At 43.1% G+C, this 15,394-nt stretch overlaps 1 protein-coding gene across 1 annotated transcript in view; it reads left to right on the top strand.

Moving 5' to 3' along the window:
- Positions 1–15,394, top strand: part of LOC106698078 (ALK tyrosine kinase receptor-like) — a 292,777-nt gene that overhangs the window by 235,005 nt on the left and 42,378 nt on the right. The window contains exon 4 of the mRNA XM_014460552.1: positions 6,406–6,533. Coding sequence (XP_014316038.1) covers positions 6,406–6,533 — 128 coding nt within the window. The remainder of the gene's footprint in view (positions 1–6,405; positions 6,534–15,394) is intronic.

Raw genomic sequence — 15,394 nt, 5'->3', positions numbered from 1 at the left:
ACACTCGGCAGTAATGATAATCATGTGATTGAGCTCTACATGGTTGTCTAATCTGGGTGGTTCCCATCATCCTGGTCCTAACCTGTGAGCTTGGCTGTCCTGGCACGGGGGTCAGTCACCAACTGAATGACTTAGCTATGGTCACTGCCACAGAGCATGAGAATGGACACGTCTTTTAGTTTCAGGTCACCAACCATGTTCCCCAGGGCCAGAAGTTGAAACAAAGCCATACAGAAGTGATGCTTTAACCTCAAGAAGCTTGTAAAGGCAGTTTAAGATCATGTCCATAAAGACTATTGAGCCACACTAACTTGGGTTTAAAACTCAGTTAGAAGCAGAGGATAGGCCTTCAATAAATGTTAACTGTTGTTGATCATATCATTAGTGCTGTTATTATTGGTCTTGCTATCTTTAATATTTACATTGACTTGGTTCACAGCTGACTGCCTTGTAGAGAATAATCTTACATCAGGTGAGACCTCCCCTAGTTAAGCACTCAGGTTATTTCCATGTCTCAGTTATATGATTCCCTGATTCCTTTGTTGGGTTCTAGGTAGATGAACAAGAGCTAATTTGATGGTTCCTTCCCAAGCCCTGCTTCTTTTTAAAAAGGGGGGAGGTTTGTAGATGAATGGGGACCCAAGACCTATGTGATGAATCAACTCCCAAGCTTCCCTCAACCCCTAAATTTCTCATCTTTAAGTTCTTCTTAACAGGGAAGTCATCATTGTCACTTGAATAGATGACAGCTAATGATAATGAACTCACATGGACTTTCAGAGTAACTCAGCTTCACTACAATATAAATTTTGGTCAGTAATGTCATAATCTTATCTGATTTAACAGAAATATGTTCATGCATTTACTCTTTCATTCAACATATATTTGCTGAGCATCTGTGATTTATTAGGGACTGGAGACACAAAGATGAATGATCCACCAATCCTGGTTTTAAGGAGGTTGGAGGTGGGTGGGTAAGACACAGGGACCTCCTTCCTATAGAGGCCAATGGAAAACATTGACTCATGCCAGACTGGACTGCCTACTCTCTGAGCACACAGTCTGTGGGGCCTCTGCTCATGAGCTCATGCCTTCTGTCTTTCTGCATTGCCCTTTCACCAGTTCCCACTCACTCTTCATTACCCATCTTCAAGGTTCACCTCTTCTCATCACCCAGTCTGAGACACCATTTGGCCCTCTAGTATGTAGCTCGTAAGCCACTTACTTAGCTCTTCTATACGCCATTCACTATAAATTTTGATAAATACTTTTAATCTTTCTCAATTGCCTGTAAGTTCCTGGAATGGAAAGCTAAATCCTAAACCTTTAGGGTCCTCAGAGCACTTAATACTTTACCTAGTGTGTAACAATGCACCGATAAAGACCTGAAAAATGGAGTTCAACAAATTCTAACCAAGATCTTCTAGACACAAGGCATCTTTGCACATGCTACAAGAAGATGCAAAGGTAAATAAGAGGCTTTTACTGTGAGATGGGATACTTTGGAGGTTCTGATCAGAAGGTTGATCTGTTGTTACAGTCCCATCCTAATATGTTTTCTTATATGGGTGTTTCAACATAACTTCTTGGGGATATGCCTAACATATGAAGATTCATTTAACTAAGTTTTTTTTAGTTTAAACAAATAAGATAGCTGCTATTCTTAAATTACAAGTGTCCTTCTCACTGTATTTTACCTACATTCGTTTCCCCCTTGAATCTCATAAATGAGCTGAGATGCAGATAGTTTCATGGACCCATGTTATTCCATGAAGAAAGTTGTCTTCTGTAAGAATAGCTCCTGTTTATTGAGCTCCTAATAAACATGTTCCTTTGCATACATCCTTCTCACAAACCCTCACAGTACAGCAAGCTAGTCCTTATGGCTTCCATCTTTAAAATAAGGAACCCAAAGATCAGAGAAGGTAAATCATTTGCCTGAGATCACTTAGCTAGTGAATGGTGGAGCCAGAACTGAATCTAGGCCTTGTGGTATTACAACAGCTAAAACCATCTCAGAAAGGCATTCCATTGACTAGCATGTAGGGTTTGAGGGCTCACTTTTGTGAGCTAGCCCCACATCAACATTGTGCCTATTGGAATGTCACACAGCCACAAAATAATACACTTTCCTCTATCTTGTCAACTGCCGTCTCTGGCCCTCACATGCTGTCAAAAGTGCCCCTTCATTCTGGGCTTAAAATAACTCGGTGCCTTTGTCCTTTTCAGACGACTGCCAACCCTTCAGTCTCATCAGCAGACATGCCAGGCATTTCCTCTAAGCATGTAGCGACTAACCTGGTGTGGAATGGTGGGAGCCTTAGAGATTCTTTTTGTTCCCAGGCCAGAGCTTCTTAGGATTGTTTGTTTTGTGTGTGCATGTTCTGATATTGTATGTCACTGTCTGGCTGACCTATCTATCTTCCAAACCCAGACTGGCGATCCCTCTAGCAGTGCTGAGTAGACATATCCTTTTCTATCTCTGTGATTCTAGTGATACGAAAAGCAACTGGATACATAGACTGATCCATGGCCTCTCTGGGAGCAATAATATACTTGATTTTAACCAAGTGTCTGACCTCGGGCAAGTCTCCATTTCTGCAAGGGGGTGGAAGTGCGTCGCTTTGCAGAAATAAATCTGTGAGTTTTGGGCTAATAACTCTTCTTCCACCTTCTGTAGAATATTATTTGTCCATTGCAGCTTTCAGGGCTTCCATAAAGTGTTTTGTCACCAGGACTCCTGCAATCTGTGAGAGAAGTTAAGGCATCAGAACTTTAAATTCAATGCCCACATTTTGCTCATAAAGAAACTCAACCCCCAGGAGGTGCAGGGACTTACTGCAACCCATGCAAATTCAGGACCAGAATATGCGACTCACCCCAATTGAGAGGCCTTTTACATACTACTTCCAGTTCCCAGGTCAGAATGGACCTTGACATTCACAAACCATCTCTCCTGCCTTTTTTGATGGGCTCTAATTTATTCATTATAGTGAAGCCACTCAGCAAAAAAAGTGTGGTCAGTGTTATTCCTCAGCAAATTCACACAAAGTTGAAGACACTTTCTCTGGCTAAGAATACAATTGATCCGGAAACATCCACAATTTCAGACTTTCAGAGTAAAGTGCCGTGTTCAAAGTCATCAGACAAACGAAGGACAGAGCCAGAACTGGAAGCAGAAAGCTTCAGAAACACACTGGAAGATAATGGATGGTTACAGGCTATCCATACAGCTTTTCTGGCTTCCTAAAGTCCAGGTGGACTCCCACACTGTCAAATTGATTGATTGAAGCATCATTGCTAAGATGTTCTCAAATCCCCAGCACATGGATATGGCTGCACGTTTGTTTCTAGGTCAGAACAGAGAACTTCCTCCAACGAACACCAGCTAAAGATGAAAACAAGACCCTAATGAATGAGTTTTATGAGCACTGGAATATAAGTAAAGAAAATGGAGACAGACAGAAGAGAGAGCTTGGATTTGTTTTTCATGGGGTTTTTGGCTCTTTCTTAAACAAATCTGACCCTAGGTATAAGCTTGCCCTTTCCTGGTCCCAACTTCCCTGGTTATAAAATACATGTTTGGCAACTGCTCTGAAAGTTATTAAAGTTGCAGCAGTAAACTATGGGAGGCCAGAGAATTTCAGACAAAAGTTATTGCATCAGTAACTCAGAAACTAATTCCTAAAACTCTTGACACATTTATCCAGAGGGCTAGTGCCAATATAGAACTGGAAATCATTGTCAAGGGCCCCTGTGTACCTGGGATTAAAATCCATCATTCCTCGGAGCAGGGAGCGACATTTCTTGGCAGAATCTGAATAGTCACGCCTTTCACCATCATCTTTCCTCAAAAGTAAGTCCCTTTATTTTTCAGAAGAGCAAGAAAATTTCTAATTTGTTTGTTTTCATAAGAACCCCTCATTTACATTTTCTTTTCCAATATTTCTTTCTTTGACAGCCCCACATTTAAACCAAGAGGCCTCCTTGTCCTTATTCAATTATACTGGTTTTATTTTGGATAGAAAACCTGCTGGGTACAGTAACAGAGAACAAACTTTACAACAGCAATATCCCTTCTACAGCCTCTACTGTGTGGAAACAATACACTTTTATTAAATGGTTGAGGCATTGGCTCCAGTGATCTGAATTAACTACAGAAGAGTATAGAACGGGAACAAAACTACCCTCTTCGCTCAGCAGACTCCCAGTGCATGCCGAGCAACACGGCAGGGACCAGAGACTCAAACTGCCATCCTGGAGGCCTGCTGAAGGACCAGTGGTTGCCTCAGGCAACACCTTTGTCAGGGAAAGTTAGCAAAGATGGAAAGACTTCATGGGTTCCAGTGTTGCCACCAAATGGCAAAATGGGCCCGCTGACTCGCTGTTGGAGGACTGACAATATGCCTCTGAGTTTTAAATGTCCGTGCGCCTTGACCCAGGCTCTGGGAAGTGTCCCAAGGCAGTGGCTACAGAAGTAAGTACACAGGGCTGGCTTCTGCGTGGTGTAAAAAGGAAAAATGAGGAGCAGTGCACAAATCATTAAAAATGCAATCATTGAACTGATCCTGTAATCTATATTTATTATCTCATAATAATAAAACATGCTGAGACATGCCATTGAGTGGCAAGGTGCAGGCACAGTGTGCTCTCATTTCTTTAGAATTACAGCTGAAAGGCTGTTCACTGAGGTGTGGACAGTGGTTTATCTCTGAATAATGACTTCTAGGTGACTTTTCTTTATCCACTTTCCTGAATTGTTGGACTTTTAACATTTTTCATGATAAGCATCACTTTACACTTGTGGGGGAGGATGCTTTAAATGTTTTAAAACAGAAAGCTAGTCTTTCCCTGAATTCCTTAGCACTTGCACTACTATACCTAAGCCCAACCTAGTGGTCAGTCCATATGAAACACTGTGATGAGTTCATGCATGTACAGAGTCCCCTGTTATCTGCAGGTGTATGTTCCAAGTGGATGTCTGAAATCGCAGATAGTACTGAACCTTATATATATTCTGTTTTTTCTGTACATACCCATGATACAGTTTAATTTATAAATTAGGCACAGTAAGAGATCAACAACAATAACATAATAAAAATCGAACAATTATAACGATATGGTGTAATAAAAGTTATCTGAATGGCTTTGGGGCTGTTACTAAGTAAAATAAGGGTGACTTGAGCACAGCACTACGGTATCATGACAGTCGGTCTGATAACCCAGATGGCTACCAAGTGACTAATGGGAGGGTAGTGTATACAGCATGAATACGCTTCACAAAGGATGATTCACATCCTGGGTGGACAGAGCAGGCCAGTGCGAGATTTCATCAAGCTACTCAGAACAACACACAATTTAAAACTTATGCATTGTTTATTTCTGGAATTTTCCATTTCATATTGGTAACTGTAACTACAGAAAACAAAACCATGGATAAGGGCAGATTACTGCATACATATAGCAAAACTCATCAATTTATGCATTTTAAGCCATCAAATTATACATTTAGTACATGCACTCTTGTATGTCAGTTACACCTCAATAAAATTATTTTTTTAAAGGAAAGAAAATATGAACTAGTCCATATAATTTCCATTCTCCAAAATAACTATATATTTCTTTAAGAACCTGAATCATTGTTGAGAAGCAAATTTGATGTTCCAATCAGTGACAGAGGCTGCTCCCAGACGTTAATCGCCTGAGTGAGGTGTGAAAATGTTCATTTAGCAGATTCTCTGTTACCCTACCGTGGCAGTGTCCTTGGTGATAGATGGATGCAAAGCTTGCTGTTTGGCCTGCTTTTGTCTTTTTTCTGTTTGCACCTTTTTGCAGAATCCACGTCAATCTTAGGTACTTTTACCCCCAAATACATGCTTCAGTGCACTTTAATTTTCCTGCGGTAAATAAATAGCCCTTGCAAGCTTTCCTTAAGTAACTATATAGCAAACCTGAGGATTCTGAGACTTTGGGATCAGATAAAATTCTGATAACCAAGCATTCTTTCCAGAGATAATTATAAATAGACAGATAAATGTTTTAAAGGCTGTTCCTTCACTCTACTGCCAGGTTTTCTCAAGTATATATATCTTTTCCTGTAAGACAAGCTACTGAAATATCTCACAGGTCTGTAACTGCCTAAAGAGAATATGGGGGGGAAAAACCCCACCAGTGGCCACAGTGGGTTTGGAAGTGGGTCTCTGAGTTAGCTGGACAAGACAAGAACAAATGTCCATGTGCTGCTCTCAGGCCGCTCTCCTGCAAGCCATGTAGGGCTCCATCTCTTGTTGGCAATGCCCTTGGAGTATGGGCCCTGACGCCACTGCAGGGCAGGCCCTCTCTGCAGGTTAGGCCTGCTTCTCATCACTGTTTTCTGTGCTTCTCCCTCGCTTTCTATGCCACCAGCTGGACGGTGCTGCAGGGAAGAATTGGGCGCCCAGAGAACCCGTTCCGAGTGGCCCTGGAGTACATCTCAAGTGGAAACCGAAGCTTGTCTGCAGTGGACTTCTTTGCCCTGAAGAACTGCAGTGAAGGTAACGGGGTCTGGCTCGCCCCTTCACCCCTCCATAGCTTGTTGTCTCAAGTGTGTCAGTAACGGCCACCATGATTAGCTGGGAATGTGTGCGTTTATCTAGAAAAGTCTACAGTGCTTAGGGCTGATTCTGAACATCATCAAGTGCTTCACAGCCCAGATGGTTGGTTTTCAAAGATCTAATATAACATTATATCTGCCTAACTTAAAACTTCATCGCACAGAATATAGTCTTCATTAGATAACATATTAGCTTCAATTCTCTGGCTGCTGAATGATTTCACAGTCTTTCTTAGATTTTTATGGTGGAAAATTTCAAATGTACACAAATGAATAGAATAATGCAACAAATCATCAGAAACCCCCCACCCAGTTTCAGTAATTACCCACATTCTGCCAGCTCTTCCAACTCCTCACCCCGCCAACTTGATAATGATTATTATACTTTGTTTTTCCTGAGGCAAAACTTATATTAAGTATTTTTTAATGATTTGGTTTAAGCTATTATTTAGAAACAACATGGGAAATGGTTATATGTCAAATTTTTCACTTATTTTGTAAAAACCATTGGAGCATGGTCCACTGTGTCATTGAATTCCTTTGGCTTAAGTCCCTCACTGTGAATTTATTTTGAGATGCCATCTCTCTCCTGAAGCATAATTGATTGGGTTGGGTTTTTTTCTGCCTTTTTTTTTTTTACCAGGAAACTCTGAACTATATCACAGTAATTCTATCTGTGTAGTTTTTTGATAAGTCTATTTCCCCCTCCCTCTACAGAATTTTTTATTTTGTATTCCTATTTTCAAGATCATATTTTATATGTATCTCTTTATTAGCTATTACCTCAATTCTGGTTGGTAAGCAGAATGAAATGGATCATAAGTAGACACAGGGTGGGGCAAAAGTAAGTTTACAGCTGTTTGCATGGAAAATAATACAATCATTAATAAATAATAATACACAAATGAACTCTGTGTTTTGCATATCACAACTGTAAACCTTCTTTTGCCCTACCCTGTATATGAGGTTGATCTTCCCTTGATCTTCAGAAGGCCTAGTGTCATGACTATAAACGTCCTTTGTTGTTTCCACATGCAGAGGGTATAGAGACGGGTACAGGAGAATCTTCCGGAGGAAGTTGATTTCATTACTGCTATTCTCCTACTGGGTCTGCTCTGCCCAGAGGTCCCCTGGGGAGGGAGCACTCACCTGTGCCAAGGAATGTGTAGTCTTAGAAGCCCAAGAATGACGTGTGGACAAGAAGGAAACCTGTGGCACTCACAGACCTAAAGTCTTAGTTTAGACTGTTCATGAACAACCATGAAGGCCCTTAACATACGGCCATCTGTTGCATGTAGAGGTCCGGTGTTAAATCTCATGCCTCTTGGAGCTTGTGTGTGAAAGAGACTCCCTTAGGTGGGGAACTGACCGCCCAGCGCCTTGTGCTCTGTGTCTCTTCACTCGTCGCTAGTTTTGCAAGAACTTACAAAGTGTGTACTATTTTTTTCTTTAATCAAAACTGGTTTATGTGTGGGGGACAGAAAAATCACCATAATGTGATAGATTGAAATTCAGTTCAAGTTGAAAGGGTGGTTAACCTGTGATGTGAGGCAATGTACAGGAAACATGCGGTTTGGGAATAAGCCAGGAGCTTGCACAAACGTTTCCGCACTCATGAACTTGGGGATTTGTGAGTGCCTCTGGACATCATCAATCCTCGCAGATGTCAAGGACCTATGTACCGTCCAAAAGAGGCCAAGAGGGAGCTAGTTTACAGGAATGTGACAGGGAGAGGGTATCATTTCCCAGAATTGGCCTAACCTTATTTGAGCAACATCAGGAGAAGGGAATAAGAGCCTACAAATCTCCAGGCTCAGCACAATTACTCCTGCAAAAAAATTATTTGTACCTTTGATCAAGGATCTCACCGAGTTGTGCACATTTTTTTCTTCCTTACCCTACAACTCCCTTTCACCTACAAAATTGTTCCTCTATAGTTTATGTTGCATTTGCAGCGAGTCTGTTGTAGAGTTTAAAAGACCTGTTTCTTGTCTGCTTCTCTACTCTTATGAAACCAAGAGAGTTGACCTCTCTTACTTTCCCTAATGATCCAGAAAGTGTTTCCTCTGGCAGGACACATTCTTAGCAGAGGGAGAAAAGCAGTCTGCCTCTGGTTCTCTAGGGAAGGTGGATTGGTCAAGAGACTTAGGAAGATCCTAATGGTCCAGCTACCTCCCGTCAGAGGCTCCAGGTCCAAGATCAGATGGGCTCCGTGGGGAAGCAGATGTTCTCTGCACTCCTTCTCTGGCTTGGACTCTTGTGGTCACCAAGGGGTGTGAAGGGGTCAGTGTGGATGTGTAAGGCATTTCTATTTTAGAACAGTTTACTTCTTACCAGAGTTATTTATGTGCCTCACTCAATAGATGCTAAGTTCCTGGAATCAACGACTGCGTCTTCTTTTTTAATCTCTGCACTCAAACTACTAAAAACTACCAGTGCTTTTCTCCTGGTCTGCACTGAGGGAAGATATTCCTGTTACAGGGTAGGAGAGAGATTGTAGCTTTGGAATAAGACAGAATGAGGGTGGACTCCCAGCTCCATCACTGACCACCCTCTTGAGCTTAGAAGAGTTTTTTAAAGTCTATGAGTTTCAATTTTTTCATCAGTAGATGGGGCTAATAATACATAATTATAGGTTTTTTGGGGAATTGAAACTGATATTGTGTGTAGAACCCCTGGCACAGAGCTTGATACAATCAATACTGTTGCCCTCTCTGTCCTGTGGCCCTGACTGAGCTGAATATCCTCACTCTGGAACCAGGGCTGACTTATCCTGCACAACTACCCAGGTGTGCTTGCAGGCTCACTCCCACATCTCACTTTCTGTCTGGTCTCTGTCCGAGCCGATGGGCCAGGGAAAGGTTACCACCTTCCCAGCAGAGTCTAACAGCCCCGATCCACGTTCTGATTTTGAAGGCAGCTGCAGAGTTCTCTTCCCTACTCCCTACGATCTATGCTTTTATCTCTAATAAAGTCATTTTTCTTTTGTGGCAGGGTACACAAAATTCATTATGTAATGAAAAGGAATAGGACTGTTTAATCCTGTGGGGATGGTTGGAGGCCAGGGAAGAGCCTAGAAGTCCTTCAACCTGCTTACCACGCGGCCTTCCTCAGGCTGAGCTCAGGGTCTAACACAGCAGGGCCATAGCTGGTAGAACAAGGAAAGGGTTTTGCTAGTCCCTCCTTTTTCTGCTAATGTTACTGCTGGTGGCAGAGAGTCTCTAACTTTGGGAGGGCTTATTCATAATCACTAATAAAGCCAATAAAAAGTGCTTAGGAACAATAATGATTGCTTGGGCAACTTTTAAATATCCGACCGCTGGAAATCGCCCAGAAATGGGGGGCAGACGCCAAGGTTTTTAAATATAAATAAATAAGGATCTAGTGTGCTGAGGTCATTGTACTCCCACAAGAAAATTACTTTCAAATTACAACTACATAAAAGAAATAATTGAAAAGATTAATCACACTGAAATAATTGGTCTATTTTACAAGTAATTTGGAGCAATATTCAGTCATTGACATCAATGTCTAATGGTAAAATAGTAATGAATTTCATTCTCTCTAATGTATTTATTTTATTAATGGTGCTAAATGGTGTTGTTACTGCTTATAAATATTTCATAACTTTTAATTCATCAAATGTTCAAATAATTTCTAAAAGCATTTATTAGCTTTAAGTAACTCTTAGTATTCAATATGCGATTGACACACTGCGGGGTAATTTTAAAAATTATTGTTTTGGGTAATGGGAGTCTCTTTGAATGTAGAAGATTAAACCCCAGTTATTAATGAGACCGGAACTCTCGCTGGTGATGAATGAGGGGCTTGGTGAAGCTGTGTTCCCTCTGTAGGTCTGTAAGGCCCCTCTTACAGCCATTCCTTCAAATCTGTGGCTATGAGAAGAGCAAGGTGGACCAAGATAAATTCTTTCCAGAGATGATAAGAGAAATGTCAGTTTAGACATTGGTTTCAATCCACTACCTCTCCCACACCCTCTTCATGTTTCTGAAGCTGATGGCAGAATTCACACATCCCAACCTCACCTCCTGTCTCTGTGTTTACATTCTTTGATGGAGGCCTTAGTGAGTGAAATGGGCAAAAAGATGCAACAGATGGACAGTGGAAAGAGAACAGGATTTTCGTAAGAAAAGCATGGGTTTAAATCCTACCTCAGTTGCTTGCGTGCTGTGTGTCCATTACATCCTATGGTATTAAATAATTCATGGATGAAATGAAGACAGTGGTACCCATCCTGGCCCGTGTGAGTTAAGTATGATAGTGTGACATGGTGTCTGCATCCTAGTGGGAAATCAGCCAGGGTTAGTTCTGCCCCTTCTTGAGTCACCCAGTGGCTTTGCGACTCTTAACTGGCCATGGTTCAAACAATTGATATGCGTCATCAAGAAACACTGGGTTAGCAGTAAATTGCTCAACTCAGGGGCTTGGTGAGCCTTAAGGATGTTCGCTGGAGGAGGGAAGGTAAGTCTGCTCTCGGTGTTCTGCCCCACAGGTCTGAGACCAAGCTGCCTCCAACGCCTCAGCCACACAGGAATTGGCCAAAGGCATTGGCTGTGGGCAAGTTGAGAGGGGCCAGGATCCAACCAGTGGGTTAGGATCAAGTGGGGCCAGTGATTCTTAGACCTTGAGGATATGTAGTGGTCTGGGAATGTGAAAACCCAGAGTCCACAGAGCTTTGGTTTTACTGGAAGATTGGAGTGAAGGGACATTTTTATATGAAAACCAGCATGGCTATATATTGCACTTTAATGCAAACTACACACAAATTTTAAGATAAAGCATAGGCTTTAAAGACATTGTCTGCTCGTAGTGATCCCCAGATTCTGGGAGGTGACTTCCCCCCTCTCTGCATTTGGGGCACATCAAAGGAGATGTTGGGGAAGCACCACTCCAGGAAGACAGAGGGACATGGGTGAGGGAAGGAGCCAGACCTGGGATCGCCTCCCGGGAAGCTGAGCCAGGGGACAGGTGTCCTCTCACTGCAAGTGACAGATGAGTGGATGGTAGGCAGAGTCCCAAAGTGACACAGAGACCAGCCTTGGGGCTTAACCCACCAAATCAGGCAGAGAAGGGTTCAGTTCCTAAAACTGAGGTCAAGGTTAGGGTCAGACTAAGCAAATATTAGATTTTAAAGTCCCCTGTGCATTGGCCTACAGCTTCTTAAATTTTCCCGAGGACAGAATTGATCTCAGAGTTGGTTTGGTTTGGTTTTCCTATTTTGTTTTGTTTTGCTTGAAGAGAGACATCAGGAGCTCTAACTGGTTTGGCTCAGTGGATAGAGCGTCGGCCTGCAGACTCAAGGGTCCCAGGTTCGATTCCGGTCAAGGGCATGTACCTTGGTTGTGGGCACATACCCAGTAGGGAGTGTGCAGGAGGCAGCTGATCAATGTTTCTCTCATCGATGTTTCTAACTCTCTATTCCTCTCCCGTCCTCTCTGTGAAAATCAATAAAATATATATTTTTTTAAAAGATATCAGGAGAGGTACTAAACTTGTATCTGAAGAGCTGGGAGACATTTTAGTTCTGCTCTTCCCAGACCCCTGGACAGACCTCCCCACACCTGGAGCTGTGGGACCCAAACACCGACATCCTCCAGAGTGGAGGGCCAAGCACAAGGGCTGAGGGAGCTGCTTGCTGGCTGATGGCATAGGCTGGGAGGATGGGATACAGTGCTTTTTCTCCTTTACTAATGGTTATTTTGAAGTTTGGGGCATTATCTGCCTTCAAGTTATGCTGCAACACGGTTTTGTGGAACTTTAGCTTGCCTTCCCAGCTGTGATGTGTTGGGGAGGAAACACTGGGAGGCAGTTACGGGGCGCCTGCCCAGAAGGCCCTGCAATCACAGCTTGGAAACCACAGGGCAATTGCTCCGTGATCCCTCCTTCCCTCCATCCAACGTTCTGGGATTCTCTGTGTGGCACTTGGGTCGATGTACAGTCTTTTGGATGTTGCTGCTTCTGCTCTTTCATTTAGCTCTTAGCCAGCATTTTGTGTCTATAAAATGCTTAACAAACATTGACTAATTATCCCTCATTAATCATTCATGCAACTGGTAGACCAGGGTCTTATCATTTCCTTCAAGAACAGGCATGTAATATCCTGTCTGAATCCCAAGTCACATGTAGGGGGGTGATGGGGCTATCATGGCAGCACTGGGATCCTCCCCAGCTCACAGGGGGCCTGGGCCGGAAGGTGGGCATGGGCTCCATGAGGCTACCTCCTCACTAGGATGCCTTTTTGCTCTAATGAACAGGAAGGACAAGCCACATCGAGGGCCAATGGCAGCTGAGAGGCAATAAGCTTTAATTAGAGGCTTCTTCCTGGAAATTCACATGAACATAATAGTCTGTTGTCTTAAAAGGCCCAGAGAGGTTGAATGCCTCAACTTTCCTTTGCTTTTATATAATGAAAACATTGGCTCTAATCAGATCACCAATGCTACAGGGACAGACAGCCTGGGTCAGGAGGCAGCCTCTCTGGAGGTGAACGGTTCAGAAGCCCACAGCAGGGCAGGTGAATGAGTTGTCCCAGGTGGGAACAGCAGTAGAATGACCTCCAGAGAGGGTCACTTTGGTTGGGAGGCCTGGGACTCATTCCCTACACTCCACTCCCCAAGATCGAGGACACTGAGGAGCCTAAAGCCTCTGCCTATGGATTTGGGTTCTGAGTGTATAAAGCTAGGGTGAGGCATTCCTAGAATTACATTATTTGGATTAGAACAGAAAGCAGAAAATTATAAGGAGAGATGGTCTCTATTTGCATTTTATTGTACCATCTTTCTTTCTTGTTAGTGCACAGACACAAACTCTTACGTGCTGGCTTTCACACGCTCTCTCCCTAATATATATGCATACTAATGTTAGAGGGCTATCCTCCATTCGCTCCCATCTTCCCCCTGGCATGGCCCCTTTGCCCATTTCTCTCTCCACCCTAACCTGTGGCTGTATGTAATGCCAAAGCATTTACTCAATTCACAAAGTTATAGCAGTTGTTTATTCAGTGTGGTAAATAAATAAATCCCTTCTCAAATGTTTGTGACCAGCCTCTCATGACCAGCCTCTCCCTACATCACAGCATGAGAGTGTCTCCCAGTGTTGAGTCTCAGTGTCTTCCTGGCAGGGGCCCAGAGGTGGCCTAGATGGTGTGGGCAGACCTGCAGAGGACTTGTGGATGGAGTGGGAGCGATCCGTATGGACTAGATGACCTGCAGACAGGACTCACAGGGTTGGCCTGATGACCAGAGACCAAGAGGGAGTGGTTCTGCAGAGGCCAGAATGGATAGCTCTTATCAGGTGGCACAGAAGCCTCCCATGTTTCTCATCCCCAAGAGGAATGGGAAGGAGAATGGAAAGGAAAGAATTCTGAACCATCAGATTCTGGTTGGGAAGATTTAAAATTAGTAATTCTTCATAATTCTGTTTATAGCCCATAATAATGAGGATTATGAGATTGGGTGGCATATTTAAGAACTTAATTTTGTGTTCTCTATCCACAAACTCTTGGCCGCACCCTCTACTAGCCTGATCTATTGAAGAGCCCAGAGCTCACCCAGGGACACATGTCATTTTGCTGCAAGTCCCCTCAATCTTTCTGGTCTTTCCCTCCTTCTGCCACCCTACCAGGTCAAGCTCCAGGCAGGAAATGCACAGACCTTGCTCTCCTAACAGGGCTCCTCAAAGGCTCACCTTCTCTAATCATCTGACCAGTGCCCTGAGCCCCAGCTCTCCACCATCCATATTCTGAGGAAGAGAGTGGTAAGGATGCCTAAGTAGGGTTTCTGTTTCTTTGACAATGAAAACTAGGACATGTGTAAAGATGATGGTTGGCTCTTTCCTCAAGGACAGTGTGTCCCTCAGAGAGAACTGGCAGGATTTCTATCAACATAGTTTCCTCTTAGTGCAAACGTGTTAGGGCTCCCAGCTTTCCTGATCACAGACATGAAGCCCATGGTGAGTCAACCTCCTTAGCTGGCCCTTCCCCATCTCAAGCCCTGCCCTCATCTCAGAGATGCCTCCACGCTTCTAGCTGCACCATTTCCTTTCCCAGGAGGCCCTGGGGAGACATTCCTGAAACCAAAGCTCGTCGGCCCTCCTGGGTATTATTGTTAGCCAAGCTGGGCATTTTTTCCTGGTCTGAATACACCAGGTGTCTGTGATGGAGGTTGGGAATCTATCTGAGACATATGTATCTGGAAAGAAAGCCTCCCTTTAATCAGTCTGTGATCATGAAAGACTCTAGTTCAATGTAGAACACTAACTCAGTAATGTTTAGATTTTTCCCATTTTGATTCTGTTTATAGCCCATAATAATGAGGGATTATAAGATTGGGTGACATATTTAAGAACTTAGACTTATTACAGTGGCACCATTAGAGTTTCATAATATCACTCCCAAAATGAGAGGAAGAGGGAGAAGAAGGTCCCATATATGAGAGAGTCCCAAATCTTGCCAGAGTTACCTCAGTTTCCAGCTAAGGTATTATAGTCTCCTGATGCTCTTCACGAAGAGATTGCTATCTGGTGTCCTCCGTACCCTTCTTAATAACCTTTCTGAAGAGATGCCTGAATCTTGAGTTGTTGACTCAGATTGTACCAGCTTTCAAGAATCCTGCTTTCAGAGGTGGAAATGATGAAAATTATTAATTTTAATTATTTTAAATGTGTCCTTCACTAAGGTCCCTAGACTTGTGTACAAAGATGAAAAGACACAATTCCATCAGAAAAAAATAGACTAAGTAACCTGTATGTAGGCCAAGCCAACTACAATCTAGACAACCATGT

The sequence above is a fragment of the Myotis lucifugus genome, unplaced genomic scaffold (assembly GCF_000147115.1).
Source record: "Myotis lucifugus unplaced genomic scaffold, Myoluc2.0 scaffold_134, whole genome shotgun sequence".
NCBI classification, from domain to species: Eukaryota; Metazoa; Chordata; class Mammalia; order Chiroptera; family Vespertilionidae; genus Myotis; species Myotis lucifugus.
The sequence above is the reverse complement of the archived record's forward strand: the minus strand, read 5'-3'. Positions and strand labels throughout refer to the sequence as shown.